Source organism: Aquila chrysaetos, chromosome 15 (assembly GCF_900496995.4).
Source record: "Aquila chrysaetos chrysaetos chromosome 15, bAquChr1.4, whole genome shotgun sequence".
NCBI lineage: Eukaryota > Metazoa > Chordata > Aves > Accipitriformes > Accipitridae > Aquila > Aquila chrysaetos.
Genome location: NC_044018.1, coordinates 10777014 through 10804750, shown reverse-complemented (window position 1 = coordinate 10804750; position 27737 = coordinate 10777014). Strand labels below are relative to the sequence as shown.

Here is a 27737-nt window from a genome sequence, read left to right as displayed (position 1 = left end):
TTTTTATTTCTCATTATCCTTGTTTTGGTATGATTTGTAGTAAATTAAATTCAGTTTGTTTTTTTCCCCAAGTTGGGTCTGTTTTTTGCCCCTGACCATAAGTGGTGAGTGATCCCTCCCTGTCCTTGTCTCAACCCACGAGCATTTCGTTGTATTTTCTCCTCCCGATCCCACCGGGGCCGGGGCGGGGGGGTGGCAAGCAGTGAGCGAGCGGCTGCGTGGTGCTTTGCTATTGGCTGGGCTTAAACCACGACAAGCTAGAAAGCACTTTCCAGCTTTGTTTAGCTATGGAAGCAAAGTCTCCTAAACTCAATCCTTCGATCCTTTTGTCTGATCTCAAAACCTTCTGATTATCAAGATTCCTCCAAACATTTTCTGATGGGAAACACACAGCCCACATGGTTCCAGCGTAAGCAAGAGGAAATTGTAAACTAAAAATACGGTGGCTAATTTACAGAACAAAAAAAAAAAAAGTAAGTTTCTTACAGCCAAAAGCCTTGTAAAAGGAAAGAATTGTATAAGCTGCAGTAAGACCCAGACAGACAGGCAACAGCTTTTGACTTCCCTACTTTGTGAAGGACTTTTTCCTCTACTTCTGTTTTTCTCCATCTTGTCCCACACAAGCCATAGCACCCCAGAGTAATTGATGCTGTACAGCAGAATACTTAGGACAGGCCTGCTCTGTTCCCCCTCCTTGGAGCTACAATCTCCAAATTTGTCTTGGGAAGCATGTTTTAATACAAGGACTTGGAGTTGCCCCTCCTGCAGCCCTCTCTGCTCTCAAACTCCTGGAGGCAGAAGTGAGGTAGCAAGAGGAAGCCCTGTGGAACATTAACAACTTTTTTCACTTTTTAGGGGATGGTGACATACTGCGCAAGCAAGGAGAGCTGCCAAAATCAGAACCAGCATGAAATGCTGCAGGGCTCTAACGAAGAGATTTCATTCAAGTCTCCACGACAGCCTGTTCATATCCCACACCACTGCCTCAGGGTAGAGCAGCTCAACACAACTCGGACATCCAGGGCAGGGCAAGAGGGAAGCAGGCCACACTCATACCCTGCAGATTCTGAGCTGAACCTCTGTAGGTTTAGCACCAAAATTCACATTTCATACTTGGAATCCAACTTCTTAAAGAACTGGGCAGTCTTAAAAACCACAACTACTTTGTGAAGTATTATATAGAGCAATGTTCACAGATCAGGCACATTCTTGCCAAAATGCCATTTATTGCAGTATACTTTTACATGGCATACAGATAACCAAATGTTGCATCTTCTGTTAGAACTCATATTTCATTTGTACCACTTAAATAACACAGAATGTCATGTTTGTTTCACAAACTGTCAGTTTAGACTACCAAAATATACAGTTTTTTTCCTTTCCCCTTAGCAAGGTTGTGAGGTACAACTGAAGTTTACCACTTTATCTTCCTGTGCTTTACAAGAACCTTTTCATAGATAAACCTATCAAACAACATTTCTACATTCCTATACAAAGCAAAGAATTACAGCTGAAATTAACACCATCTGGTCATTGCATTAACCTATAAAAATTCATTCAGTAAAAAAAAAAAAAAAAAACAAAACACCAAAAACAAACCAACAAACAAACGTAATGGATTTTGCAGCTTTACTTAAAAACAGCCAGCTACACGTATGCGCAAGTTTTCCTTGTGCATAAAGAAGAGTTTGGAATCAAGAAGTGTTTTGGTTTTTTCTTGGGTTTGCAGAGAAGGCACCAATTTTAGCTGCGTAGCAGCTCAGGAGTGTTCTATACTTCATTTAAATTACGCAGGTTTTTAAGTTTTACTGTTAATGTGCAACATTTGTACCAACTGTTGCAATATTCTCCAATATTCTCCAATCATTCCCTCTGGCTCAACAGTACAAATATTTACATCAGTTGTAAACACTCCTCCACCCACCCCATACCTTCTGCACTGAGTGATGACGAACTGAACTTGCAAGAAGCTAACGAAAGGCAGAGCAGAAGTAAGGCTTGTGCAGAACACCACACTTTTCTTCTCACTCGGTTTGAGATACTCTGGAGAACTCCAGACCCCCAATGAGGCCTCAGTGCCCCACATCTGACAGCACATTGACCACCAACAGCTTCAGGCATCCAGACTTTCGTCAGGAGGTGCTTTTCGGCCCTTACTAGTCTGACATCCCTGGAGCTGCTTCTCTCCAAAGTGCAGGAACAGCTTCTGAAGAGCTGTTCTGGAGTCGCGAGAGTCAAGCACGCCAACTGTTGTATATATTTAAGGCCACCTACACTTAGCCTTCGTCAGGTTTGTTTCAGATGCTATGCTTCTCTACTCCTTAGCTGCGAAGTCACGATATGCTGCTTTCTACCTTCCACCCCTGTGTGCCAAGGTATTCTGTGGCATAGACGGCAGACCACGTTCCGAGACAACCGCTGTAAACAGTGCACAGAGAGGTAGGTGCTACAACACGCCGTCAGTCACCTGGTGACTACACAGTAGCGTGGGATAAGAGTATTTGCAGCATGACAGCCCAGCCTAGATTCAGCACCTAAGCAGAGGGAATGTCTGAGATGAGACTGCTTAGAAAAACCTATTTCTTACCCAAGCCTAGAAAGAGCAAGAGGGTAGTGGGACAGTCCAACGCTATTGGTAAAATGAACTCTCCACTTAGTTTGCGGGTCTTTGGGATTTGTTTTGTATTACTGTATGCACCAACTGCTTAGGAGCTGGTTCCGACTACAGGATAATGCTTCCAAAATATAAGTTATTTTAAACCGCGTGACAGTCATTTGCTTACCCTGCCCCTCACACCTCCTTTCACTAGAAATCATGTTCATCTTGATGTTTCATAGGCATTAAGTGCTCCAAACACGGCAGGTAGAAAGAGCTAGAGGATTGCAGTGTACCAAACGTCTGCCCAGCGCAGCAATTTGTTACACTTAAAATACATACATGAGTTAAATAGGAAGGATCCCTGCTATATAGAATTTGAGCACTGATAATTGTTTATTCTTGCTAGCCCTTTCCCTAAATACCAAGAGGTTTATACATACAGTGCTCCCTTATCTTCTCCCCACCGCCTGCCCCAGCAGTCTTTAGGTAAACCAAAGTGAGTTTAGGAACTTGCGGTCCCACTTCTGTTCAAAAAAAAGTAAAATAAAATAAAAAAGTTGTGCAAGAAAGCAGGGAATCTTCAATGAATCCAGATCTACTTTGTAGTTATAAAATTTCCAATGGCAAAGTGGTAAGGGCAAATAACCCAATGATCATATGGCTTAAGTTTAATGCAAAGCACACTAGGAGGTCCACGTGCAGGGAGAGAAGAGTCCAAGAAAGGTGGAATAAGAAGTGTCCTGAAGATCACTGTTTATGCATAGAATTCTTCTTGTTTGTGTGGTTTTTGGTATCCTCCATTAGACTGTTTTGGTTCATCCAGTGAATAGCTGCCTTCGTCTTTTTTCTTCATTCTGTACAGCATAAATGCAACTAGAAACACTGCAAACACCAAGCCTACTAGTCCTCCAGCAATAACACCTAGAAGGGGGAAAAAGCCACAAATTACTCTAGACGCCACACCAGATAACGCTAGTATCATTGTAAGTTCCAGATTGTTCCTTACTGCGCGGTCCCTGAATTCATGACTTCCAGAAACTAATTTGTGCCCCCTTCCCAAACCAGTCATCCTGCCGTTACCAAGATGAGAGCCTGCTCATCTACACGAGGTAAACCTAGAGAAACAGATCTCCCAGCGGGCTACGCTGCAAAGCACGTAAGGCTACGTTGTTCAACTCTAGTAATTTGACCCAGGCAGCATTAGAGCAGTTTTACTGTAATTTTTGAGAGGAGCGAAGCAATAGGTTTAAACACAAAATTCCAGATAACTAGCAGTAGCAGCTTTGCGATTAGCAGATTAATATTATGCCCCTGTTAGGGTTTTGACAACACAGAATCATGAATCACCACCCTTATTTCAGAGATCTAATGTAAAAGGTCGGCTTTCATACTCAGAGATGTACTTGCAGAACCGCAGCTTCTGCTGCCTGGAAGACTCCTACGAGAGTCTGCTTTTACCAACTAGAAATCCAGAATATCAGGTACCTCCAAGAACTTCTTTTCTGTCCATAATTCCCGAGGCTCCTGCTGCTTTGGCATTCCTCCCAGAGTCAGCTGGCACTTCTGAGTTCTGGGTGGGGACCAAATCCTCATCTTTAGTCAAGATGAAGTCTCCCTGTTGGGACATACAAGGCAGGTTATTCATGTTTCTCATCATGTCTGTTACTGCAGACTTTCCACAGCTTTGGTTTTTTCTCATCTAAAACCCTCCACCAATATAACCTAGTAAATCAATCATCGTTTTCGACAAATAACCACCCTTTCCTGCAAAACCAACTTACTAGATAATACTAAAGCCACCTCCCTGGAACGGGTGTCAAAGCTATTAGTGGGTGTCAAAGCTATTAGTCCTCACCGGGTCTCCGGAGCCATCCTCAGAAACCTCCTCATGTGTAGGAACAACATCCTTGGGAGCTGTCGTCGTGGGGGTGGCAGTGATGTCTCCCTCAGGATGGATGGTAGAGTGGGGCTCAGGCACGTCTTCAGTGTCTGGCATCTCAGAGCTAGGGATTTTAGGTTTGAGCTCGTGGACCGTGCCTGAGGCTTCTGAAGGAGTTACATGAACCACTGAAGGCAAGTGAGTAGTGGGGCTTCTCACTGTTGCTGTAACTGCATCGTTTGTTGGTTTCTCATCAGGAGAGCCCAGGATGGACACTTCGTCCTTCACAGCTACCACTGGCTCCTCTGTCACTACATTACTGGTCGCAGAAGGAGATATTACTTCCTTTTCAGTTCGGCTCTCAGTCCCGCGAAACAGCTGTTCGTTGAAATCCATTGGTGTTGCCAGTAATGAGGAATTAGTTGGTTCTCCTGGGATTCTCCAGGTGTGAGACTGGTCAGTCAGGGGACCTGCAAAACAAAAAAAATATTATCCTTGGCCAGTTTAGAGACCTATTAATAGTACCTTCAGGATGCTGCTCTAAGGAGGATGCCTAACCTGCATAGCCAATTTTCGTTACAACAGCAGTTCAGTTTGTTATTCCTTTTCAGTGGAATAAGGAGGGGACAGACCAATGTGCTATTCAGCAGTACTTTATTAGTCATCTGCTCCTCCCCAAGGCACAAGTGCTAGTCTGTTTGCAGACAGGTCGACAAGGGGGACATCTGCTTCCACTACACTGGTTGCTCAGGATGGTTATCTGACTCTTTTCTCATAAACATATTTTTATATGATTCAGAGCAGTCATCCATATACTCAAACACCCTTAGTCGCTGGCACATTTGGCACTGATGTCAGGGTCTTATTCCTGCAGAACTTAATCTAAAATACAAGCATGTGGCTGGAAGGAAGCAGAAGGATACCGTGCGTTAGCTTTCAATAGCTTGCTCTTTCCTCGGTAGCATCTCCTCAACTTCAGCACTGAACACCAAAGGTCTCTCTCATGCAGTTTAGTAATCATTCTGATAGACTTCTTCCCCACCCTAAACCCCCTTTATTCCACTTTTAAAAAATTATGGCCAATGGGAACTTGCGCCTCTGATGATATAAAATTTGCACTTGATGTATGTTGGCAGGTTGGGGTTTACACACCCTCGAGTGCTATCTCCTATCAGCTCGTAAGAGAGGACAAAGGCCCCTTCTTACAGTCTCTCTTCCCCATGAGTAAAGAATCAGTCCAGTTTCATAACATTCTTCACACAATATCTCATACTAGCAGTCACATGGAATATGCCTGCTTCTGCTCCCTTTCAAGTCTCCTACAACTCATTTTCTGCTAATTGTTAGTATCTGAAGCAATACAAGATGAATAGATTAGGCTCTTTCTGTGTTCCCAATTCTCATATTCTGGGGCGGGGGGGTGTATATGATTCCTCCCTTCCCCACTTTTAGCTTGGATGCTCATCAAGATCTCGATTGCCACATTCTGGAAGGATCAAGCACGAACAGTACAAGTGCTAATAACTCACCTGCACCTGAACCTGAGAACGCATCGTCATCATCACCAGATGAATCAAGGTCTTCAGGAGGAAGGTTCAGATTTGTAGTTTGCTTTAAAGAGAAGGGGAAAGGTGTGTTAGCGATGAGTTTACTTAAAGTTATCGTGTTGCTTGCGCAGAGTCCTCTAAGGGCTCCTGAAGGTTACACAAACTGTCTTTGTTCAGATTGCATTTTCTCATCTTTCTTCATTCCATCCTCCCTCCCCAAAAGAGTAGTTCTGGTTAGCCTGTTCAGTGTTGGAAAGGGCAGTCTTGCTGTCTCCCTTCTCTGCGCTGCTTCCAGGCTGCACTTGCTTTGGGAAAGAAGAAAGCAAGGAATCCGTTTAGAGCTGCATCCTGGTAGCAGCCGATGCTCAGTCCTTACACAACATAACCATTCTGCTTCAGGTTCTGCCTGCTCATGTCTTTGCTATCTACCAACCACTTCATCTGTAAATTACTGCATTACTTCTAAGGAGCAGAAAGGAAAGGGAGACATATTGGTTTGGCTTCTCTGCCTTTTTCAGCCCTTCCAGCGCTGTTCACATATCCGAAACTACAGCGTCTAACTGGAAGTAGAATAAGATTCCCTTTTTATAAGCATGATCACTCAGGCTAAGTCCGGAGGTAGAAGCCAGCCTTCCATGTAGGAGAATACAACCCTGAGCTTTCTCCATTTATGTTTCAAGGAGTACACTAACCAGCACAGTTCAGTACCTGAAACAAGAGGCCAAAGCCCTGTTCCACCGCACCTGTTTGTCATAACACACAATGTTCAAAGCTGTTCAGGATATCCAAAGAAGACAACACTAAATAAAGCAGAGTGATCACTTCGTGCACCTTGTTGCCCTCTGCTGTATAAACTTACTGTTCCTATTGGTACAACATGCTTGACTCTCAGCTCATAACTAGCCCCAGGTTTATCTCTGCAGGGCTACCATTACCTAACCTGTCATTCTCCCTTCTTGAATTTCAAACCAAAGCCCTGTCAGTCACTTCTTCTGAATTTAATCTTTCCCCATCCCACTACACTCCCCATCTTCCAGAATTTTGATTTCTATCCCATCCTCAAGATGCCCTTGTCATCCCCTTCCACCACTGCCCCATCTGCAAGTTTCGGAGATATTGCATTGCATCATCCAAGCCGATCATAGTTTTATCGGGAGTGTGAAATCTCATTTTATTACGTAAAAAGAACAACATACAGTCTTGCCAGTTTGCAACCAGGGCCACTGTATTTCTCTAGCTTGCATTAACACGGTGTCACTGAAAAATGACTATAACACTCATTTTCATCCTAGGAAGCAGTTAGTCAGCAGTAGTATGATCTGTCAAACAAAGCACTTGAGCTCTCTCATTGTCACTTTATTACCTACATGGCTGCCTTTATTGGCCCTATCTCCTTCTCATTCTTTTAAGATACCAGGTTTATCCAGTTTTCTCTTCTGTCCTTAATACCTTATCCATTCCCCACATTTCCATAGAAAACTACTTTCCAAGGTGGTTAACTAGCCCATTAGATTCAACCTCTCTGAGACAAGTATGCAAGCTGCCACCAGCCTAATCAGGCCCAAGATCTTATCCCTTCTAGGCAATCATTGTAGTTAGATATTTTTTTTTTAAACAACAAGAAAGTAAGAACAAAAAAAACTCATATAGACGTTAAACTTTTTAGCACTTTCCTTCTCTACTGGAAAAAAAAGCAAACCAAAACAAATCACTTTCCCTCAAGCTTCTACAAGCATATTTCTCGAGTAATTTCCAAGAAGAAACTACCCTTCAATTTTTTGTTTAGCTGCATGTCATGAGGTAATTTGGATTTTTAGATTTGTCCCTGCTTGTTTGCACTGTGCTTTTGCACTCAACCATGGAAAGTAGGTCAGGTAAGTACTTCCTGTATGTTTTTCTTCTTGTGTCGAAGGTCAGTGACTCACACAAGCTGATCTCACTACACTTCAAATATTACAGAGTACGAACTGTTGGTGCATAAAGAGTATGGAAAGAACTGCCAGGCTTCCCAAACTCTGCTCCCTTGAGCGTCCTTTCCAGTACGTTCAAAAGTGAAGTCAGACTTCAGAAATTGCACCATTTTGGTTGATGGGGGGGTTGGGGGCCACTTTTCTCCCTCCTTTCTTGCACTAGCAGTGGCAAGCACAATCCTTTATTCTCCCACTCCGCTTGGTTTTGAGTGCAAAGGATGCATTGCAAAAGGGGGGGTGCATTGTCCTCCCAGTGGGAAGACTCTACCTTGAAGCAGTTAGAAAGCAATCTCTCCAGCTCTTTATTGAGGAAGGGGACTGCCAATGCAGTGTAAGACATGTCACCATACACCTTTATCTAGGATTGAGACTGACGTCCCCCCAAATCTGAATCTTCAGGCGTAGCTCATACAGGATTTCCAAGAACTCCTGGACAGATTTGATGGTCTGCAGACCTTAGCAAGGATCACAGACTGCCAGGAAATGAAATGGCAACTCTTGATCCTGACTACCGAGCCAGCACCCCTTCCACTTGTGGTGTTAATGGATACGGCTTGTTCAGTCATGCCGCGCTTCCTTTCTCGTTATCCAGCGTGCTCAGCCAGCCTACCCTTACATTTCCCCTCACACCTGAGCTTTTAGCCTCTTCCCAGGCTGCTGCACGTTCTACTTCTCCATAGCCTTCGTCATGCACTTCTTTGAATCCTAGTTTGATTTCTGTATCTTAGCAGGGATAGCTAGGTCATCCTAAGAGGAGGAAAGTCCAGTGCAGCCCAGTCTAAACCAATGAGACCCATGCTGTTCCAGTGTAGAGCTGCCCAGCAGCCACCTGCAAACATGAAGGCAGACTCAGACCGGTTCCTGCCCCCTGAGGTTGGCTACTGTACTTCAAGAGAATAACAGAAAACATGATTCAGGATTAATAAAGCCTGCTTTCCACAGCTTTATATGAGAACTTAGTGAAGTTGCACTAAATGTGTCTTTCTACTTAAGTTGTCCCAAAGGGTTTAGTCCCAAGCTGCTCCTCTGGGAGTTGCGGCATCTCCCTTTGACCAGGTAGTTTGAGGCCTGGGATCTGAGAGGGACTGTCTTTGCCCCAAATACTCAAAGGACAGTACAGGATTATGCAGATGTACCAGTCAGAATATCCACAAAGTGATGTAACTTCATGACATCGTCCGATTTCACGACACGTGAGCATTAAGGGAACGTTTGCCTTATTTAGGTAACTGTACGGTTATAGAAAGACTACACTTCTTGCTCCATAGACTACCGCTTCAGTAAGCATGAAAGGCAGTAACCTTTCCTTATGGCACCACAAAACACAAGTACTGCAGAAAGGTCATGCTTCTATAACGATCTGCTGCTGAAGGATTTCAGACACAGCAAGGTTAACATAAAACACTGACTCAGGACAGCATTGGAAGGGATTGAACTAATTTGGGTTTGCATCAGGAAGACGGACCGTGCTGTTCAGACAACAAACACCTCGTGGTCAGGGCTTTTCCATGACCTTTTATTGCAGCTGAGTTACACCAATGAGAAAGGTTTTGATTAGTCAAGAGGATTAGGGGCACAGAACACAGATTGAATCACCAGGTTGTGCTATCATACGAAAGAGCTGAAAATAAATTCCAGCTTAAAGCAAGATTACTCTACCAACAACTTTGCATTACTTTAGCTCAAAATTTGATTACCAGACTGTTAGATATAATCAGCTAATGTGGATGTGCTTTTAGAAATTACTTCCATCATCATCCAGTTCATTTTTCAGTCCACTGAGACTATTCGTGGACCATTCAGATAGTAATTGATGCTGCAGAGGCTGGATGAACACATTTAAGTTCAGACGGTGGGATCCTTTGCAGGATCTCTGATGGTATCTCATGTATTCTAGTCAAAAAAACTTTCAATTCTTACACTGCACCTACAGCACACGTTGCTTTTTTACCATTTAACAAGCTCGTATCTTTTTAGCTGCCTTTTTTTTTTTTTAGCAGCTCAGACAACGCATTAGAAATAACTTGCCAAGCCCTTTTGATTTGGTGTCGCTGAATTCAGTTGCATGTGAGGGGTAAAATTTTTAACAGCATTTTTGATATGCGTTAACCAGTTCCCATTAACCAGTGGAAGACCCCCTTCCCCAAGTATCAAAGCAGCCTGTTTAGGGGAAACCCTGGGGAGACTGTTAGCCTCTGCTCTTGCTGAGCGCTGTATTGTTGCAGAACAATAGTTATTCAGTTCTGCTGGGACAACCAGAAAGCCGCTTAGTGGCATCTTCAAGTTAATCAAGAATGGGCCAGGCTTTCACAACTCATTAGCAGTATTATTGGATCCAGAAATCTGACATACTTTGGACTTTTTAAAAAAAAAAAAAAAAAAAAAAAAAAAAAAAAAGCATAATTTCTAACTATTCTTCAGTCTTCATTTTGGTTGCAGTCTCAGTACATGAATCTTTCTGTGCTTATCGCGTCAGCTGCCACAAAGTTCCCTCCTGCTAGAACACACATCTGAAGTACTCTCTCATGATGAAGGGGAGATTTGTAGTTTGTTAGTTGATCTCACCCCGCCCAAACTGGGAACCACATTTCTTTAATTTGGAGCCACGGTATATGTAAAAGGAAGCAGCTTTTTTCAAATTGCTCTTTGAGGTAAGCAAAAACACTGGCTTTGCCACAAGCTGCCACAAGCCCTAAACTAGATTAAGGATGATTTGTATCCCACTCTTATTAATCCTAGTTAGTGATCAGCCACAGCAGCATCAAAAACACTTGAAATCCTCCATTATCTAAATAATGCTGTTAAATTTGCACATTTGTTTCTCCTAATAAATCCTTCTTATTCAGCTGAAAAGGAATGAGCTGTAATGAGCTCTCCCACCTCAAACACTTCCGTGAGCATCCTGCAAGATTCTTCCAACTTTATGGGAAGCAAAACCAATGGCTTGCTCTTGTTTAGAGACATACAAGAACAAGACAAGCATTTGCTCTCTGGTTTCACTACTAAATATGGCACTGGAGCATCTGGAAAAAGACTGTCACAAGGATTTGAACAGCTGTAAAATAAACTCAAACAGAAAGGTTTGTCTTTCACTTTTTTCTATATATTGAAGAGCAGAGCTAGTCCCTCGAACAGAAATGCCATCTGAGGCAGAGCAGCCTGAAGAGCTTCTAACCTCAAAATACTGCTATTAGTGTGTGGGAAGACAAAACCACCTGCTGAAAGAAATTTTAGCTTTGTTAAACCTTGATATTCTGCAGTTAATAGCCCACGCATAATTAACTACAGTCCCAGATGTCCATGGTCTTCAGACAGCTTAAATGGTTAAAGGAAAAAAAAACCCAAACCACAAACCACCAGCACCCTCACCTATCCCCCTCCTTCTGTAGGCATACAGACTGCTACCATTAAGTTGACCCTGCAGACCTTCAATTTTAAGTCAGCCATAATTCTGAAGTAGCTGAAACACAGCTGACGCTTTTATGCAGCAAGTCAGAAGTGAAGCTTGCGTGCAAGTCTGCGGCATCAGAAGCAGCAGCAGTGTGGCACCATCTCAGCTAATGGCTCTTCCAGTTGGTTCTCCTGTCACTCCGCTGCTAAAGTTAACCACCAGTGCTGCTTGGTGACCCTGCAGGTTAATGAAGTGGTTTTCTTCCTAGAACAGCCAGACTAACAGCACAGGCCAAAGAGCAGAAAGACGGCTACAACCCGTCCCACAAACAGCCCATGGACTGCATAGCCGAGATTTAAGCAGTACTTTTATCCCTGGCTAGTGTTCTGATCAAGGCTGTTCAAAGCATTGCAACTATCTGCCCTCCCTATTTCAGCTGGTGTCGTTTCCCGCCTCCCTCAGTGAGCTTTTGCTGCATACCAGACTTCATCATCCCCACCCTTCCAACTATCAGTTCATGTCAACTGGAACAAGGCTGGTTAGTGGCTCACAGGGTGCTCCTTCCAAAGGGATACCGTCAGGCAGCTCTCAAGTGGAAAGTAAAGGATGCTCTTCTGCTTAGCAATGCAAGCACCATTTTAGCAGCAAGAGCTAAACATGCCAGTTAATCTGGCTGCTTCTCTATCAGATCATTATTACTATAAAGGAACCTGGAGAATCTTGGTTAACCGAGTTCTTACTGGCCTCCTTTTCTGGTTTTGTCTGGTGACTTGCGAAGGGGACTATCTTTGAGGGAAAGCTCCTAGCTGCAACAGCAATTGCTTTTGTTTGAGGCACGAACCACCTGATCGTCACACAGTAGCCACCTCTTGGCACTCAAGGCAGTGAAATACCTTCCAATCCCTACTCAAAATAGGATGAGAGCTTTTAGGATCTATTTCACTACGGGGAGAACAGACCAGACTGTAAACTCTGCCCACTGTCCCCTAGGCTTTGATCCTCCTTTTCTGTCGAGTTTTGTGGCCACAGCAGGAGAAGCATACTCTGATCCTTTGAACAAGATGCAGTGGCCAAAGAAGAAAAGCATCCAGCTACCCTATACACGCAGCCGCTACAGTCCCAATACTTCCAGAGGCTCACCCGATAAGTACCACACTATTACCCAATCAGCATTACATTTTCTCCTTACTGTGACAGGGCAACTTTTTTAATTACGTAGGGCTGAAACACAGCAATCAAACATGCCAAGAGCGAAAACGAACCAGCCTGTCACCGTCAGGTTGGGTTTCACATTGTGCAGTGGGGCCCTTTAAACTACCGCGTCCCACAAAAGCGTGTCACTTCATGCTTCCTGGGCCATCCCCTGCATAGCTGCTCGTGCAGTCCCACAGTGAACCAGATCAGGGAACTGGTCTGCGTGAAAAAAAAAAAAAAAAAAAAAAAAAAAAAAAAAAAAAAAAAAGAGGAGAAAACATCATGCAAAGAATTTTCCAGCAGGACAAGTTCCCCAATCCTGCTCGGTGCATGAATGCACAAGTGTTTGCATTGGCACAGGGCAGAGTGCGGCAGCCAGGGCTGCTTAAGCAATTCAGAGAATCACAGCCTGGGTTCCCGGGATGCTGACACACATTCCCCTACCCTGCGGCAGAGGGGCAGTAACATCCCTGCCACCGCCACGCATTATGGAAATGCGCATCACCGCCCTCAGACTGCAGGCAACATGCAAAGCAGAGGCTGACTCAAAGGGCTCCTACAAAAAGGAGCAAGGAGAGGGGTTGTAGGGAGAGCTCTTTCCTGCAGAGTTTGTTTGTTCATGATGGATAAGGTTTGTTCCGAAGTCTTGCAACAGCATTTTTAAGTCCTCGCGGATCTCTAAACACAGTCATAAAGGCTAGATAGATGCCTTATTCAGAAAAGCAGTAGTACTGCTTTTGCCTTGAGCCACCTGAACTTTACAGGAGTTACGGTGCGACTGCAGTTCAGTACCGGACAAGGGCATATTGCATGTCCTTCAGCAGGGAGGGCTCAGCAAAGCCAGGGATAGCAGGAGTCCAACAGGCTGACGGACACCACAGCTGGGGAACCTTGTGGCCATGCAACGTACACAGCATCAGTGACAACACGTCACTCGTGCGTGCTGCTAGGAGCGTACAGAGCACCATGTCAGTTCTGATGCAGAAGAGCTAAGCTGCCTCCAAGTTCTCTCTCAGCCAGCTCCCCTAGAAGTCTGGTCGGTCCTTCAGCAATACAGAGAAGCAAGTCAGAGGCTGTGCTCCTGCTTTTCCACCTGGAGGATGTATCAAACAAGTAAGGTCCTACACACTGCTTTCACTCATGCCAACCTGCTCCTTCCAGCCAAGCAATACAGCCCAGGCCAATGACTGAATCTCACCGACAGGTCAACACAACCACAGACGTGGCACACAACAAACACTCAACTCAACTCTGTATCAGTGGCAGGTGCAGGTTGTCACAACGTGGCCAAAAGCGCGGTACCTTTTGTCTCCCACATCCAAGGCAGCCTGTGTTTTGAAGTTGCAGTCTAATGAGAAAGCTCTTTTCCCTGCAGCTAATCTCATGAGAAGCAGCCAGTTCAGTTTTATGCTATAACTGATTTTCTTTAAAGAGCCTTCCCTGCAGCTCTTTAACATACTTGATAGTTCAGGCATTCATTTCTTCAGATAGCACGAGAAAGCCACAGTCAATGTATAACCTCAAAGAGTTGTGCAAAGTAGGTGCAGCTCAGTGGGGCCATACAGCTAACAGCTCCAGTTCATCCCGGGGAATTAATTTCAATCTATTTCAGCTGGCTTGAGATGAGCAGTGAGGTGCATAAGCCGAGACCAGACAAACCTAACTTGTTGTAAAACCCTGTGACTTAAAGTCACCAGCACTTCTTACTTTCTAGTGTAGCAAAACTAGCAGAGAAGATTCAGCCTTTCAGCAACAGCCAGTTCATCTGCTTATTTAGAAAAGTACAGACCAAGAATTGCTTAGTTTCAGCCAAAGCCAGCGGTGGGCTGCCCGTTCCAGGAACCCTGACAAAGTAAGGGTAAAAAAGGGGAGTATGCTGCAGGTCAGAAAATCTTTATGAAACAGAAACCCATCCAGCAAAAGGACTTTAGTAGCCCAAAACCTACTACCCATGCATACTAGTAACTGCAACACAGATAAACATGACCCTCCTGACGGAAGAAGAAATTAAAAGCGACAGGAACTAAGGTCCCTGCTGCCTCTTCCCCCCCTGCAGTAGCACAGCCACATGCCCCCGGGCTACCACGTATTCCGACATGGCTAGTTCACAACGTGTAGGATGACCGCAGCACACGCGCAGCGCCTGCTGTGGAGTTCAGGCAGGTGAGGTTGAGCAACCCACCTCAGACAAGTCATCAGCAGTTATAGCCACTTAAACGGAGACTGGACTTTGTAATGTTGCCCTCCAACACACGTAAACACATTGACCTTATGTCTTCAACAGCAGTCCCAGCAAAACCGGTCCCTATCCTTAGCCAATTATTCCCATCCATGCGTTGACGTCTGTTACCATGAACAAACAGCCTCGCTTGCATCTGGGTGCAAATTCCTTTCTTTGCCCCATCTCCTGCCACCCGCTCACCCTGTCTTACGGGACCAGCACTGAGGACTGCCACTGGAGCGAAACTCGCTACAGAACCACCGAGACTTCCCGGCACGTGCAACGGCAATTGCAGGCTTCAGACCACCCGATTGCTCCTTGACAGCATGCACGGGTTGGAGAAGCCAGTCTCCTCTCCCCATAAAGCTAAGAAACAACCCAGCTTCCAGTAAAGCAGACCAGTTAGCATTACAGCCCTGAGACTGATGAATGTAGTCCAAGACTGGGTTTGAGGGAAGAGCTGCAAAGTGGCTAGTGTCTCCATCCGTCCCATTTGAGACTGTCTTCTTCCAGTAGGCCTGTTAGCTCAAACTGGTCAGCGTGCAGCTGTAGGCCACGTGCCAGGATGCCGAGAGGCTCAACCTTGCACGTTCCTCCTGCTGAGGCCATCGCTGCAGAACAGGGCGCAAGGCTGCGGCACACCAACGTCGGGACACGAGAGGCGGTTCAGGGACTGTGGTCCCACAGGAGCACAACTGGCTCTTTTCATCTTCAGCCGTTCAGCTCAGGAAGCCCCAGCTCACAAATCAGAGACGTGTCTATTGGAAAGCGTGATGTGGTCTATGGCATCTCAAGTCTTCAAATTAGGCTGGTGGCACACTATGAATCACTGATGCTGCTCAGCAGCACCAGGAAAACTTGTGTGTGCCTCTGGTCCTGTTTCCTGGAGACAAATGTCATAAAACTTGACTGGTGGAACTACTACCCATTTCACATGAGCTCCATGCCAGCTTTTATGTGATCAGAAAACTACCCCAAGCAACATCACTTACAGCTGCATGAGGGCTCTGACCTGAGCAGATGTGTTCCCAGAAGTCAGAAGCAACCTCATCACCATGCTACATGGTATTGTGGGGGGGAAGAAGCTGTTCTACTTCACCTGAGGAAGGGAAGCCAACATGCAGCCAGGAATACTTCCTGCCTCCAGGAATTATTATTAGGCAAGAGTAAGTGCAACAGCCTTCAGTATCCAGGCACAAGGCTAGGAGAAGACCCAGCTTCTTATCTCAATCCTGGGAGTTTCCCTCTTCTCCTCCTTGAACTCTAGCAATTACCTAGTACGAGATATGCCAAGGAGCCAGGAGACAAAGCTGTAAGATCTTCTTGAAGGATCACAGAAGCATTTTCACTCTATTAGTGATACATAGATATGTTTCTAATTTGAGCAAACTGCTTGCAGTGCTACGCTCGGTCAGTGAAATCCAAGTTTCAGTTAAAAATCTCTAGTGTATCATCAAACTAAGGGTTTACTGGTAGTACTTCTGGTTCCTAGCAGCTAGGAAGTTATTTAAACCTCAGCAGAAAGATGAACTCGCAACCCTGGAGTACTAAAGGTCTCAGCTAAAGCAGGTTAGTTAGTAAACTTAATGAGACTCCTTAAACCTACAAATAGTTAGCCTTACAACAACAAAAAATGCTGACAAGGTATTCTGATTAGTTACATAAAGTTACAGTGGAACCACCCAGACTTAAGGCTTTATAGGAGGATAGATCCTATAGCAACTGAATATATCCTATGGCAACTGCTTATGCACAAGACAACAAAAATTACTTTCTATTTGCTGACACTTCAGTGGCAGAAACACCTGCCAGCTGTAAGGCCTGCTGCTATCAAACTCTGCTTTAGCTTCCCCGCTCATCTGCTCATCGCTTACCCTACAGGACATACATCAAGTCCTTCACATCATGACAACCAGCCTGAGACTCAACAATCCAAGACAAGGCCTTCTTGATCGCTTTTGTAAACTCACGTTCTCTCCAGAAGGAGGCACAATGAAGTCTCCAATGCTTGTGAAATGTTTCTTTCTGCTAACAATCTGCATTTTCCATACACACATCTCGGACATCCGTTACCTTTGAATGCTGTATTTCATTATAAATCTCATACCCAGCTTCTTAATTACGACACCGCCACTAACCCTCTTCAGGCACACCCCCACTGAAGAGCTGACTGATCATGGAACTGGAAGTATCCAGAAAGAGCTGCCTGGCTTGAAAAGACACTGTCCCAGTCTCCGTCTCACATGTGCGCACCAGATGGCCCGGCCGGTCACACCCCACAACCTGATCCCTTGGTGCTGTTATTTGTCAGTCTGCTACAGAAGATCTTGACTATCTGCAAGGGAGCTGCAGAGGTAAGTTAGACGTGGGCAGCAAAATGAGCCAAGAGCTGGCATTCGGTAGCTCCCTCCTGATTTGGTCGTGCTCCCTATAGCTAAGCTCTGATGAGTTCTAAGAAACTCTGTTCTTGCACAGCAAGAGTCACACCAGTCAGCTGCTGGTCTGTTAAGAAGGAACTTGCGAGTCTCAGTCAGCAGCCAGTTGCTGGACTCACACCGACCATGCAAGCAGCTTTAGATTTTGGGTTTGATCCAATGCAGGGCAGTTCCTGCGCCTTGGCAGGTCTTACACTAGCACACACTGTTAAGTGTACTTTTTGCATTTGCTTCTACGCCTCACCATTTCCAGTTTCAAGTAAACCAGCATGGATGTGAAGAAATCAAGTCTCTCCCTACATTATGAGGCACGATATCAGGTCTGTTTTATCCACAGGATCCTACAGTGTTGACTAAGCCTAGACTATTTATAATGCAGAAGTCTTCCCTGCCAAACAGATGCAGTTACACCAGCATGACTAAGCCATATGCACAAAAGGACTGAAACATCTCCACCAGATGCAGGAGCCACATCTCAGATCAGGAATACCCTGCTCCCCCATCCCAAGAGTCTTCTCAAAGAGGCACTTTCAGCATCAGCCCTTCCTTCCACATAGTCTTCGCAGCTCCTGAGTGCAGGTGCTAAAGAAAAGCAGCACGTACGTGTTTCGGGTACTACTAGTCTCCTTGGAATAAACAGCAGCAGGCCAGATGGTCTTTGGGCACAGGCTGGACGTTTCTCTGAATTACTCTAACATAGAACACAGTTCAGGCTGCATGAACTCCCTTTGAGAAATATGCATGTTCATAACTCCTGGAGCATACAGCAAGGGATCTACCCATATAAAACGGTGCAGAGATGAAGCTCTCAGTGCCTCTTCTAGGACACTAATGGTCTCTCTGTTCAGGTTTACAAAAGCATTGTTAATCCTGCATGTAACACAAAGTTCTGACAGCACTTGCTTACCAATGCCCCGTTTACAGTTAAATTATGCAACACCTCAATGAGATTATGGAAGCTGGCTGGTGTACTTCCAAGCTGAGTCATGAGGGTGTTGAAGTATCATTTCAAAGCTGAAGCATCAAATGAAATCCTCCCATCAGAAACAGTCTTAAAACTGCTGCTGCAATTGTGCTCTAGTCACCTATAGTTCTACTCATTTCAGAAATGAGCATTAGGCATTTCTTGACCAAAAACCTAGTAGATTAAAGTAATCAACTCCGACCTAGAGTCACTCAGTTGCACCATTTAGTACCACAGAGCCCTGAACAAGGAACTGTTACAAAGGCAGGAAAAACCAGAGAGCTTCCCTTTGATCCAAGCAAGTCTTACTGTAACAGATACTAGCCTCAGCTACCTCATGCCTTCATTTTGAGGTATACTGTTTGTTTACCTGGCTTCCCCATGGCCTTGTTTCAGAGCAGTCACCAAATCAGCTGAGGAGGTTAACGTTTAGGGGGAGATGCTACCACATTTGTGGAGTCTAGATGCTCCCCTGCCTCCTATGGGCAACTGTAAGACTTAATTTGTGATTTAGACATCCCTGCGTTTTACACGTCTATACTGTGAAGAGACAAGAGACATCGCTAATGCCACCTCTGATGGACTGTCAGGCATTAAGACAAATCAATAAAACAGTACCAAAGATTGCAAGGCAAGCTGAAGTGCTTTAGTACCAAGTTACTCCTACCACAACACGTCCTTTAGTTCAGGCAAGTTTCTGGCAAGGAGTACCATCGGGATAGCTAGATGCTACATAACAACAGATCAAACTTGTAAGACACTGTTCAAACATCACTAAGTTAAAGATATTTCATATATGAATAAACTTCTGGGTCTACTCACTGACTACCAACTCTAGTCAGCACAATATATCTCTAAAGAAAGCAGAGCATAAAATGCTGAAGGACCACCTTGTGGACCAATTCTAAAAGCACAGGCTGAATCACTGGCATGTACCAGCACCATCACTACTTGCCCTGGTTTCAGCTCAGATAGAGTTAATTTTCTTTCTAGTAGCTGGTACAGTGTTATGGTTTGGATTTAGTATGAGAATAATGTTGATAGCAACAACTGAAAACATCAGTGTGTTAAGTAGTGTTTATACTAAGCCAAGGACTTTTCAGCTTCTGATGCCCAGCCAGCAGGAAGGCTGGAGGGGCACAAGAAGTTGGGAGGGGACACAGCCAGGGCAGCTCACCCAAACTGGCCAGAGGGATATTCCATACCATGTGATGTCATGCCCAGTATATAAACTGGGGGGAGTTGGCCCGGGGAGGGGGGGCGGGGGCATGGATTGTTTGGGAACTAACTGGGCATCAGTCGGCAAGTGGTGAGCAACTACACTGTGCATCACTTGTTTTGTATATTCCAATTTTTTTTATTATTGTTATTGTCATTTTATTATCATCACTGTTATTTTCTTCCTTACTGTCCTATTAAACTGTTCTTATCTCAACCCACGAGTTTTACTTTTTTTTTTTCCCCCAATTCTCTCCCCCATCCCACTGGGGCGGGGTGGGGGGGAGCAAGCGAGCAGCTGCATGGTGTTGAGTTGCTGGCTGGGGTTAAACCACGACACTACTACACTGAATGCTTTGCTGTTCCAGGTTTGTAGTATTCACCTCGCAAACCTCAGCTGACTGATTACACAAGATTTCTCACGCAACTGTAGTTGCTCATCCTTCTGAAGCATCCAAAAAGGTTGAGTTTTCAGTGAGAGAGTCGTGATCTCCTATTACGAACTTTCACTTTCTTTTACTGGATACTGCAGTTTTCAGAATTTCATAATATTCTGGGCCTGCTGCCAGAGACCCACTGGCTACATCCATACTAGTAAATTAAACAACATCAGGGAACGTCCCCGGGCACTGGAACACAATCTATACCATCAAATTATTAGAATGATCTCTGGCACAGTTTCGAGCCTTGCCAACTGGTATGCCCCCAAATAATGCATGGGAAGGTTCCCCAGGAGGCAGTCTGGTGGTGGGAGAATGTTAAAGGATAAGTCAGAAAATAAGATTTGCTATACAACTGAGACTCTAGCATTTAAGTTGGCCACAGGACAACTAGTGTCCAACCTCTTTTACTTACCTGAATCAGCGTGAGGAGGTTTGGTGGATCTTTTTAACCCCTTTTGGCTGCATGCTGGGGAGGTGGGGGCATACTGAGCAGTTAGCACTTTCAGCCACTGCAGTAATGACTTCTAATTATTCATAATTGCATCTTCCAGCTTCTGTAGCAAGAAACTCACCATCATTTCACAGCTCGGTGCGACTACAGATGCAGACTGAGGAACTTTTTGCAAGTTAAACACCCTTCAGAGCAGAGCCGATGCTGCTGGAGGATTAAGCTAGCAGCTTTCCTCTTCGAGGCCATGAGTCAGTTGATGTAAGCGCACGATAGCAGAGCACTCCTCTGCCACTGCCCAGACACGCCAGAGTCAGCCTCTTTTGTTAGGTGCTTTGTTCACTGATGGGAAAGTAGTCACAATCTAGATGATTCCTCCGTTAGGACAGAAAGAGATTTAGAAGTCAAAGCTGTCTAGCTGCAGGCTGTTAGGCAAGTTTCGATGCAAGCCTCACTACCACTTTTCCACTGCACGTAGGTGCCACTTACACCCTGTTAGAGCCAGTGAGGTGGACAAATCTCATTTGGCCATCAAATCTGCTGGTGCGAGAGTCTCTGTTACAGTTTCATAAGCACAGACCACAACAGGGGACTGAAAAATATCACATATATTAGTGTTTGCGTTAGATAGGAATTCAAGCAACCTTTGTGGTTCCTCTAGTTCGGGCTTTTACTCCCCTTACCCTTCAATTTCTTGACCAAAGAAAGCCTGGGCTTTGTCCCTAAAGAAGATACCTGTTAGCTGGTCAGTGGGATAACAGGTCCTCTCTTCTGCAGAGATCTCTTACCAGAGACTGATGTTTTGGTAGGTAGACAGGCTGCTCTGAGCTCTTGTGGTTGTGCAGAGCACAGGCATCAGATCTCCCAGATCACCATCCTGGGGTCAGGGCACACGGCCTCCAAATCCTGCTGCGAGCTGGTCAACAAACAGCACATGACGGGGACAGATATCTCTCTATATAAATATATACATACCTGTATTTATATTTCTCCACTGGTCTCAAAGCATACAATAAGGCAGCAATAGGGTCCTGGTTTGGGACAGGAAAGAGTCTGGTAGTCTCTTCCTACAGCACTGCAGCTGCCAGCTCTGATCCCCACGGAACATACAAAGGCTCCCTACCAACACAGCCGCAGCAGTACCACTGCTATGACATGGAGCTTCACAAGAGCTCTCATCTGGAAATCGTTACGTTAATCACTGCTTGCTCTCCAGATGGTAGACTGGCTCCACTCTCCCCTGCCCACCTCTGGCTTCAATATACAGTCCACTCCTCTAGTAATCCCTAGCTGCAAGGGGCTGGACTGGAGCTGCTGACTGGCTCTGACCAGGATGCGGACCACGACCAGCGTTAGAAACGACTTGGAAGAGCTTTTCTGTGTACAGCACAGGACAGTCATGGTCTGCAGCGCTGCCCAGAAAGCATTCGGCACGCTCCCCTTACAGCTGGAACGGAGTTCAAGTTTCCTTCCATTTGAGAGGCAATAAGCTCCTCATCACGGGGCATGGGCAGACAAAGAGCAACCCCCGTTCTCTAGCGATGGCTTGTGTACGCTCAGGTGATGGAGCCAGGGCACTCAGGGGAGTTGTTGCACGAACCGGCTGTACTTTGCAGAAGGCTGGTTGACAAGAGTGTGTGCCTGGGACTCCCTACAGCCAGAAATCTAGACCGTCAGCCTTTGTTTCCATGACTGGCATACAAGACATTGTCATTACTGCACAGGCAGTGCAGAAAAGTTACGGGGTGGAGTATGACAAAAACACAGAAGCCTCCACGAAAGGCAAGATACCCACGAGTATTCTAAGCTGGTTGGGAGGCAGTTCCCTATCTTTTATCAGTACCTTTGATTTAGTCAGCAGTCATTCTGCCATAGCAATCCCGAAGACCTTTCAGTTATTAGAAAAGCCCTGAACACTAAGAGGCAAAATGAGTGGACATTAAAGAGAACCATATTGCAAAAACAAGGGCTATGGAGAAGACAGTTCTGCCAGAGAACACAGCAGCAAGACACTTCAGTGAAGTAGCAAGAGCTCTTCAACTGATCAATACCCGAAGGAGTTTCAAACTAGAAGGCTAGCAGAAAAAGCCATAACTTACAACACCTCCATGACTCAGTTGTAACTGCAGCTCCAGTGACTCAACGGGAAGTTCTATTACCAACTCCATCCAAATCCCACTAACACGCTGGTTCCCATCCAGCAAAGCAAGCCTCACTGGTGAGACTGGTCTCAGCGGTGAGATACAAACGTTACAGTCAAGCATGGCAAGGAGCCCAAGCTAACAGACTCCGTTGGACCCATGCCGGTTCCACAAGACCCAGAACGTCGACTGCAGCCAAGCACCGCTTGAGAAACTGAGAGGTTGGGAAACCACCACATTAGCAGATGTTGCTCCACAAGAGTTGCTTGTAGGAGGTCCAAATGTTATCTCACCTTGAGGTAAGGCTTCACAGTGCAGTAGCTTTTCCACTAGCATCTCCACTAGCATTTCTCCAGTAGAAAGTGCACTATCCCAGGTTTCTAGCCAGGCCAGATAAAGCTCATTTCTGTGGTACACCAGTAGCCTAGCAGAGCAGTAGTTCAAATGAAGTACGCTAGCCAACTCTAACTTAGGACCTGTTAATAATATTGACACTCAGCACTCCTAAGGAGACACCACATGCCCTGTGCAGCCTAGAGTATCTTCTCGGCTCAGAAGAGAAGTGAGCCTGTAAAAAACACCAAAAGTCCTTGCACTGTTGGTCAAAACAACTTCCACTTTGCAAGTTCACTGCCTGTATCAAAGTCTAGGGAGTAACAAAGGTTCCTCACTTCTAATCCACAAAGAAACAGCGCCTTTAAATACTGAAATGCTCAGCTCGCAATCCTCCCCCCCAAAAATACATCCACTTAGGTTTCTGCTCATATTCCTCGCTCCAGAACACTGATACAGGACCCAACTATACTCCCTCATTTCTTCCACAGCCTTTAGCAGAGCAGGGCTACGGTATTGTTTGGAGGCACCGATCCAGCTGCACTGGAACAGGAGGGAGCTGCTGTTCTAGCTGAGAACTGATGTTTCCCACTGCTTTGCTAGTTCTCTTGGCACAGAAACAGCACCTGTCCAGTCTGTTTGTTTATGGAGAGAGTTACCATGAAAACTTCACAAATAAAAAGACTATCACTTTGAGTTAAATTGCTGTCAGGTAAAGACACTAAAGGTGTCGATGCTCCCCTTATAGGCAAAATGAGATCTAGTCAACAAAGCCCCGGCAAAGAAACTCATCTTGAAGTAGACGTGCAGGGGCTGGTCAGATAATCGCTCTCTTTGGCTCCACTGATTACATCACCGTGACTATAATGAGGGCTTAGGCACCTAGCACACACACAGACACCTACATTTAGGTGCCCTAACATCAACTGAGCATTGTCCTGAGGGACTAGTGCCATTTGAAGTACCCTATGTCTCAGCGAGTGCATCAATCTCCAGCTGTCCCGGAGTGCTGTATTAATAGTTCTGAGTTAATAGAGTAGGAGACATCCAAGACAAAAATACTAACGCTGCAATGCTGAAGCACAGCAATTTTGTCATTGACAGCACCTCCTCGGGAAAGGGGTCCGGTCCCATCTTCTCGCTCCCAAGAAGCTCCCTCCTCCCTGTAGCAGGCCCTACTAAAATCTCATCTCCCTAGATGCCGGATGACACAAACCAGTGTGGAATGTCCCTCTCGGAGGCATTAGTGTGGTTCTTGGACACAGGAGCCACTTCAAACAAGGTTACGACAAAGCGCTACTATACAGGCCACCTGGAGACACCTAAGCCCTAGCAATGCAAAACACGTACTTAACGTGGACCAATTTTGCTGCTAAAACAGCAGCCTACATTTCAGGTTAGTGCACTAGCTTAATTTTAGAAGGCTTACAGGTTTCTTGCACTTGCTGTAACTTGTCTCGGGTTGTTAGAGAGGATTGTTTGGTTTCCAGAAGTTTCAGAGTGCTGCCATTAAAAATGTTAGCTCTTCTAGATGCTTGAAACGGCGAGAAACCTGGAACAAAGGACTACAAACTTGCACCAGAGCCCCCTTACACGATACAAACCACAGCTTATTAGTCTCTGCTCTAATCAAAGTTGACCAGATACAATAGAGTCACCATTTTACCGGCAGGTAGGCACCAGCAAGTGAGTGTTCAGATGGAGAAGCGCTGTTTATAGTGCTTGATAAATAATGTGACGCCGCTCTGCAGGTACTACAGCAGAAAGTGTTTCCTCCTTATCCACTGCCTACATGTTTAATAAGCAAGCTGGACTACCTAATTTCTTCTAATTAGTTTACATTCAGATAGGAATGACATCACCCTTGGAAAAAGGTTCTGCCTGCTCTGCTAAGCTTCTGTTAACCGCCAGCATGCACCTACACCAGATGAAACAATCAAACCCCTGTTCTCCTTCACGGTACAGCCTGGATTGTCCACTGCCCTCCTGCAGCAGGCTATGCATCTTGGCTCAGTCAGCTTCATGGCAGGGTTATACCACGTAAAAGTTTCCATTTGAGAGAATAACTAGGTTAATCCATTAAGATGCATCAGCCTTCTTATTTCAAGGAAATCAATGCCCCCATCATAACAGCAGAGGGCAATTACTCTCATACAAGGTGTTTTGAGCAACGAAGCGTCACCTTGAAGAAGAACAGGAACCTCCCCAACCATTCCTGCGGGTAAGAGTACCTGGAAAGAAAAGCGCTATCGTTCGGCCACTTTCTTGGTCCTGCTTATTATTATTCTATGACAATATGCATGGATGCGTCAAGTCAGGACATGGTTTAGTGGGCTTGGTTAATGGTTGGACTCGACGATCTTGAAGGTCTTTTCTAACCTAAATGATTCTATGATTCTAAGTCATCTGGCACTAGCCAAGGGTCAAGTGACGTGCCAGCAGCAGTGGCAAGCTTTCCAATAATCGGACCACCAAGAACCCAACACAACCACGCCAGTGCCCGCAGCGCTGTGATCTGGCATATGCAAAGGACTGCGTAAGGTCACTCTGCTTTCTGTGCCCAACACACGAGGCGTTCTGCCACTTGATGCAAACACGTAATTATTCCAGATGGGTGGGAAAGGCAGCTCAGCCCGTGTCATTGACATTTCGACATGGGAGAAAGGCCACGTGATCACCAGAAGGGAAACAGCCTCGACGCTGAGTCACTGTGGAGAGCCCCAAGGACTTGGGTTCCTCCATGCGTTCACCCAGGAAGCCCCTCAATCTGAAGCGTCATCCGAGCCTGCGTGTCTCTTGCAGACAGAAAAACTCCAGACAAGCATTTACTTCATGTCCTTATCATTTCTAGTAAGGAATATTTATCACAGGGGAATTTTATCTGAATGCGCTAAAGAGGCTGCAAATTAACTGCAGTTTTTCCACTTTATTCAGCAGAAAGCTTATTCAGAAGCTATGAGCAGAGCCCTCTCCCCACGAAACAGAGCTGATTACGCACACATGCTTGTCATTTTTAGCTGTAACCACTCACTACCACGTGGGCTAGAAGTGTACGTGTCCAGATCTACAGGTAGAGCTCCCAGGCAGAATGGTACAGGAAAACCGGAGGTATTCTGAGCAGCCTGGATCCTGCCGAGCAGTTTGTTCTGCCGCTCCTTATCCAACTGCTCCTGTAGTTCATCTCCAGACAAGTTTCAAACCAATTATTCCCTTCCAGAAATAAAAAACCGCCGGTTTTGACTCCGGCGATCCCGCCTGCTCACGCAAAGCCTCACGTCCCACTTTTTCCTTCTAACGCACCCAAAGGAGAAGACTCCGGCAGCGACGCCCGGGCGGGCGGCCGGGAGCCCGTGTCCCTCACCCCCCCCCCCAGGAGAAAGGGACGGCGACTCGGGCTCTGTGCCCCTCGAGAGGCGGCCACCGGCCCCCCCCCCCCCCCGCTCACCCCCCGCAGCGAGCCCCGGGCCCCCCGCACGGGCCAAGCGAGGCACTTTTACGAGGCGGCGGTGCCAGGTTTCTGTGGGAAGGCCCTCCTCAGGCAGAGGGGAGGCAGGGAGCCTGCCGGGGGGGGAACACACACACCACACACACACACGCACGGCCATCTTCTGTTCACGGATGACATCTGGCGGCTGCTGCTGCGCGGAGGCAGAGCCTTCCCGGGCCGAGAGGCTGCCCGCAGCCCCGCGGGGACCGTCCCCGGGACACCGGAGTTTGGAGAAAGCTCCAGCCTCCCCGTGGCCGTCTTAACTCCGCTCAGGGGGAGCGCACGAAACGAGGGGGGGGGCGGTGAGGAGGGAGAAAGCGGACGCCCCCCCCCCACCTCCCGCCCCGGGCACGGGGAGGTGGGGGGGGGGGGGGGGGGGGCAGCCGGAGGATTTGTGCGCCGAGCCGACCCCCGGGATTTTTTTTTTTTTTTTTAGTGGGCAGGAGGAAAAGGCATCCGGGCGGACCCTCTGCCGGGCACAAAGGCGGTCGGGGAGCAGCCGACCCCGAGCTCCCTTCGGCGCCGGGCTGCGCCGAGGGGCGCGGCAGGAGCCCCCCCCCCCCCGTTTCAGAAGCCACCCGTGACCGCGGGGGAGGGCTCCCCGGCCACCGCCGAACCACAAAGGGCCGCATGCGAGCGCTCGCCCCAACCCGCCCGCTCCACGGGGCGCTCCACGCCGGAGGGAGGACGGAAGCATCCCCCCCCCCCCCCCCCGTCCCGCCCCGCCGCCCCGGTCCCTTTCCCGGGCGCACCGAGGGGCTGCCGCTCCCCGGCGGGGGGTTACCGGGCAGCGCCGCCCGCCCCGCAGCGCAGCGCGCCGGGGCGGAGCCGCCGGCAGGTCGGGATCAGCCGCAGCGGGTCTGGTTTGAATTAAGGCTGCCGGGGCAGCGGGGGCTGGAGCCCGCCGCCAGCACAAAAGGCCACCGAAGCCCTCCTGGCAGGGCACGGTTCCCCTGCAAGAACCTGTCGGGGCGGGGGGGGGGGGGGGGGGAAGCCGGGCGGCTGACGGGGCGCCACGGCCCCCCCAGCCCACCCCGGTCCCGGTCCCGCCCGGTCCCCGCCGCCCCACGTGCGCCGCCGCCCCCCCCCCCCCCCCCGCCCCGCCGGCAGCGGGCTCACCGGGACAGCAGCCTGGAAGCAAAGGGCCACCAGCCCCACGGCCACCACGCGTATCATCATCCTTCCTCCTCGCCGGGCCTCGGGAGCGCGCAGCCTGCCCCTTCCCCTCTTCCCGCGGTCTCCTCCGCCGCTCTTGCCCCGCTCCTCTTACTGTTCTTTTAAGTAGCTGCGGGGTCTCTCCCTTTTCTATTTTTGTCTTTTTTTTTTTTTTTTTTCTTTCTTTCTTTTTCCCCCCCCTTCGCAAGCCGCCGAACCACCCTCCCAGCAGCGCTCTGCGGCGGCGAGGAGTTGAACTCTGTCTTTTAATGAACTCACTGCAACAACCTTCACCTTACGGCCAACCCCCCC

At 47.1% G+C, this 27737-nt stretch overlaps 1 protein-coding gene across 1 annotated transcript; it reads right to left on the bottom strand.

Moving 5' to 3' along the window:
• Window positions 1-1209: 1209 nt before the first annotated feature.
• Window positions 1210-27737, bottom strand: SDC1 (syndecan 1). The gene is made up of 5 exons (XM_030037840.2): window positions 27390-27737; window positions 6008-6089; window positions 4455-4948; window positions 4085-4214; window positions 1210-3520 (listed from the first exon to the last, which is right to left on the bottom strand). Exons 1-5 carry the CDS (start codon window positions 27447-27449, stop codon window positions 3354-3356), a joined length of 933 nt encoding a protein of 310 aa, XP_029893700.1. The 5' UTR covers window positions 27450-27737; the 3' UTR covers window positions 1210-3353.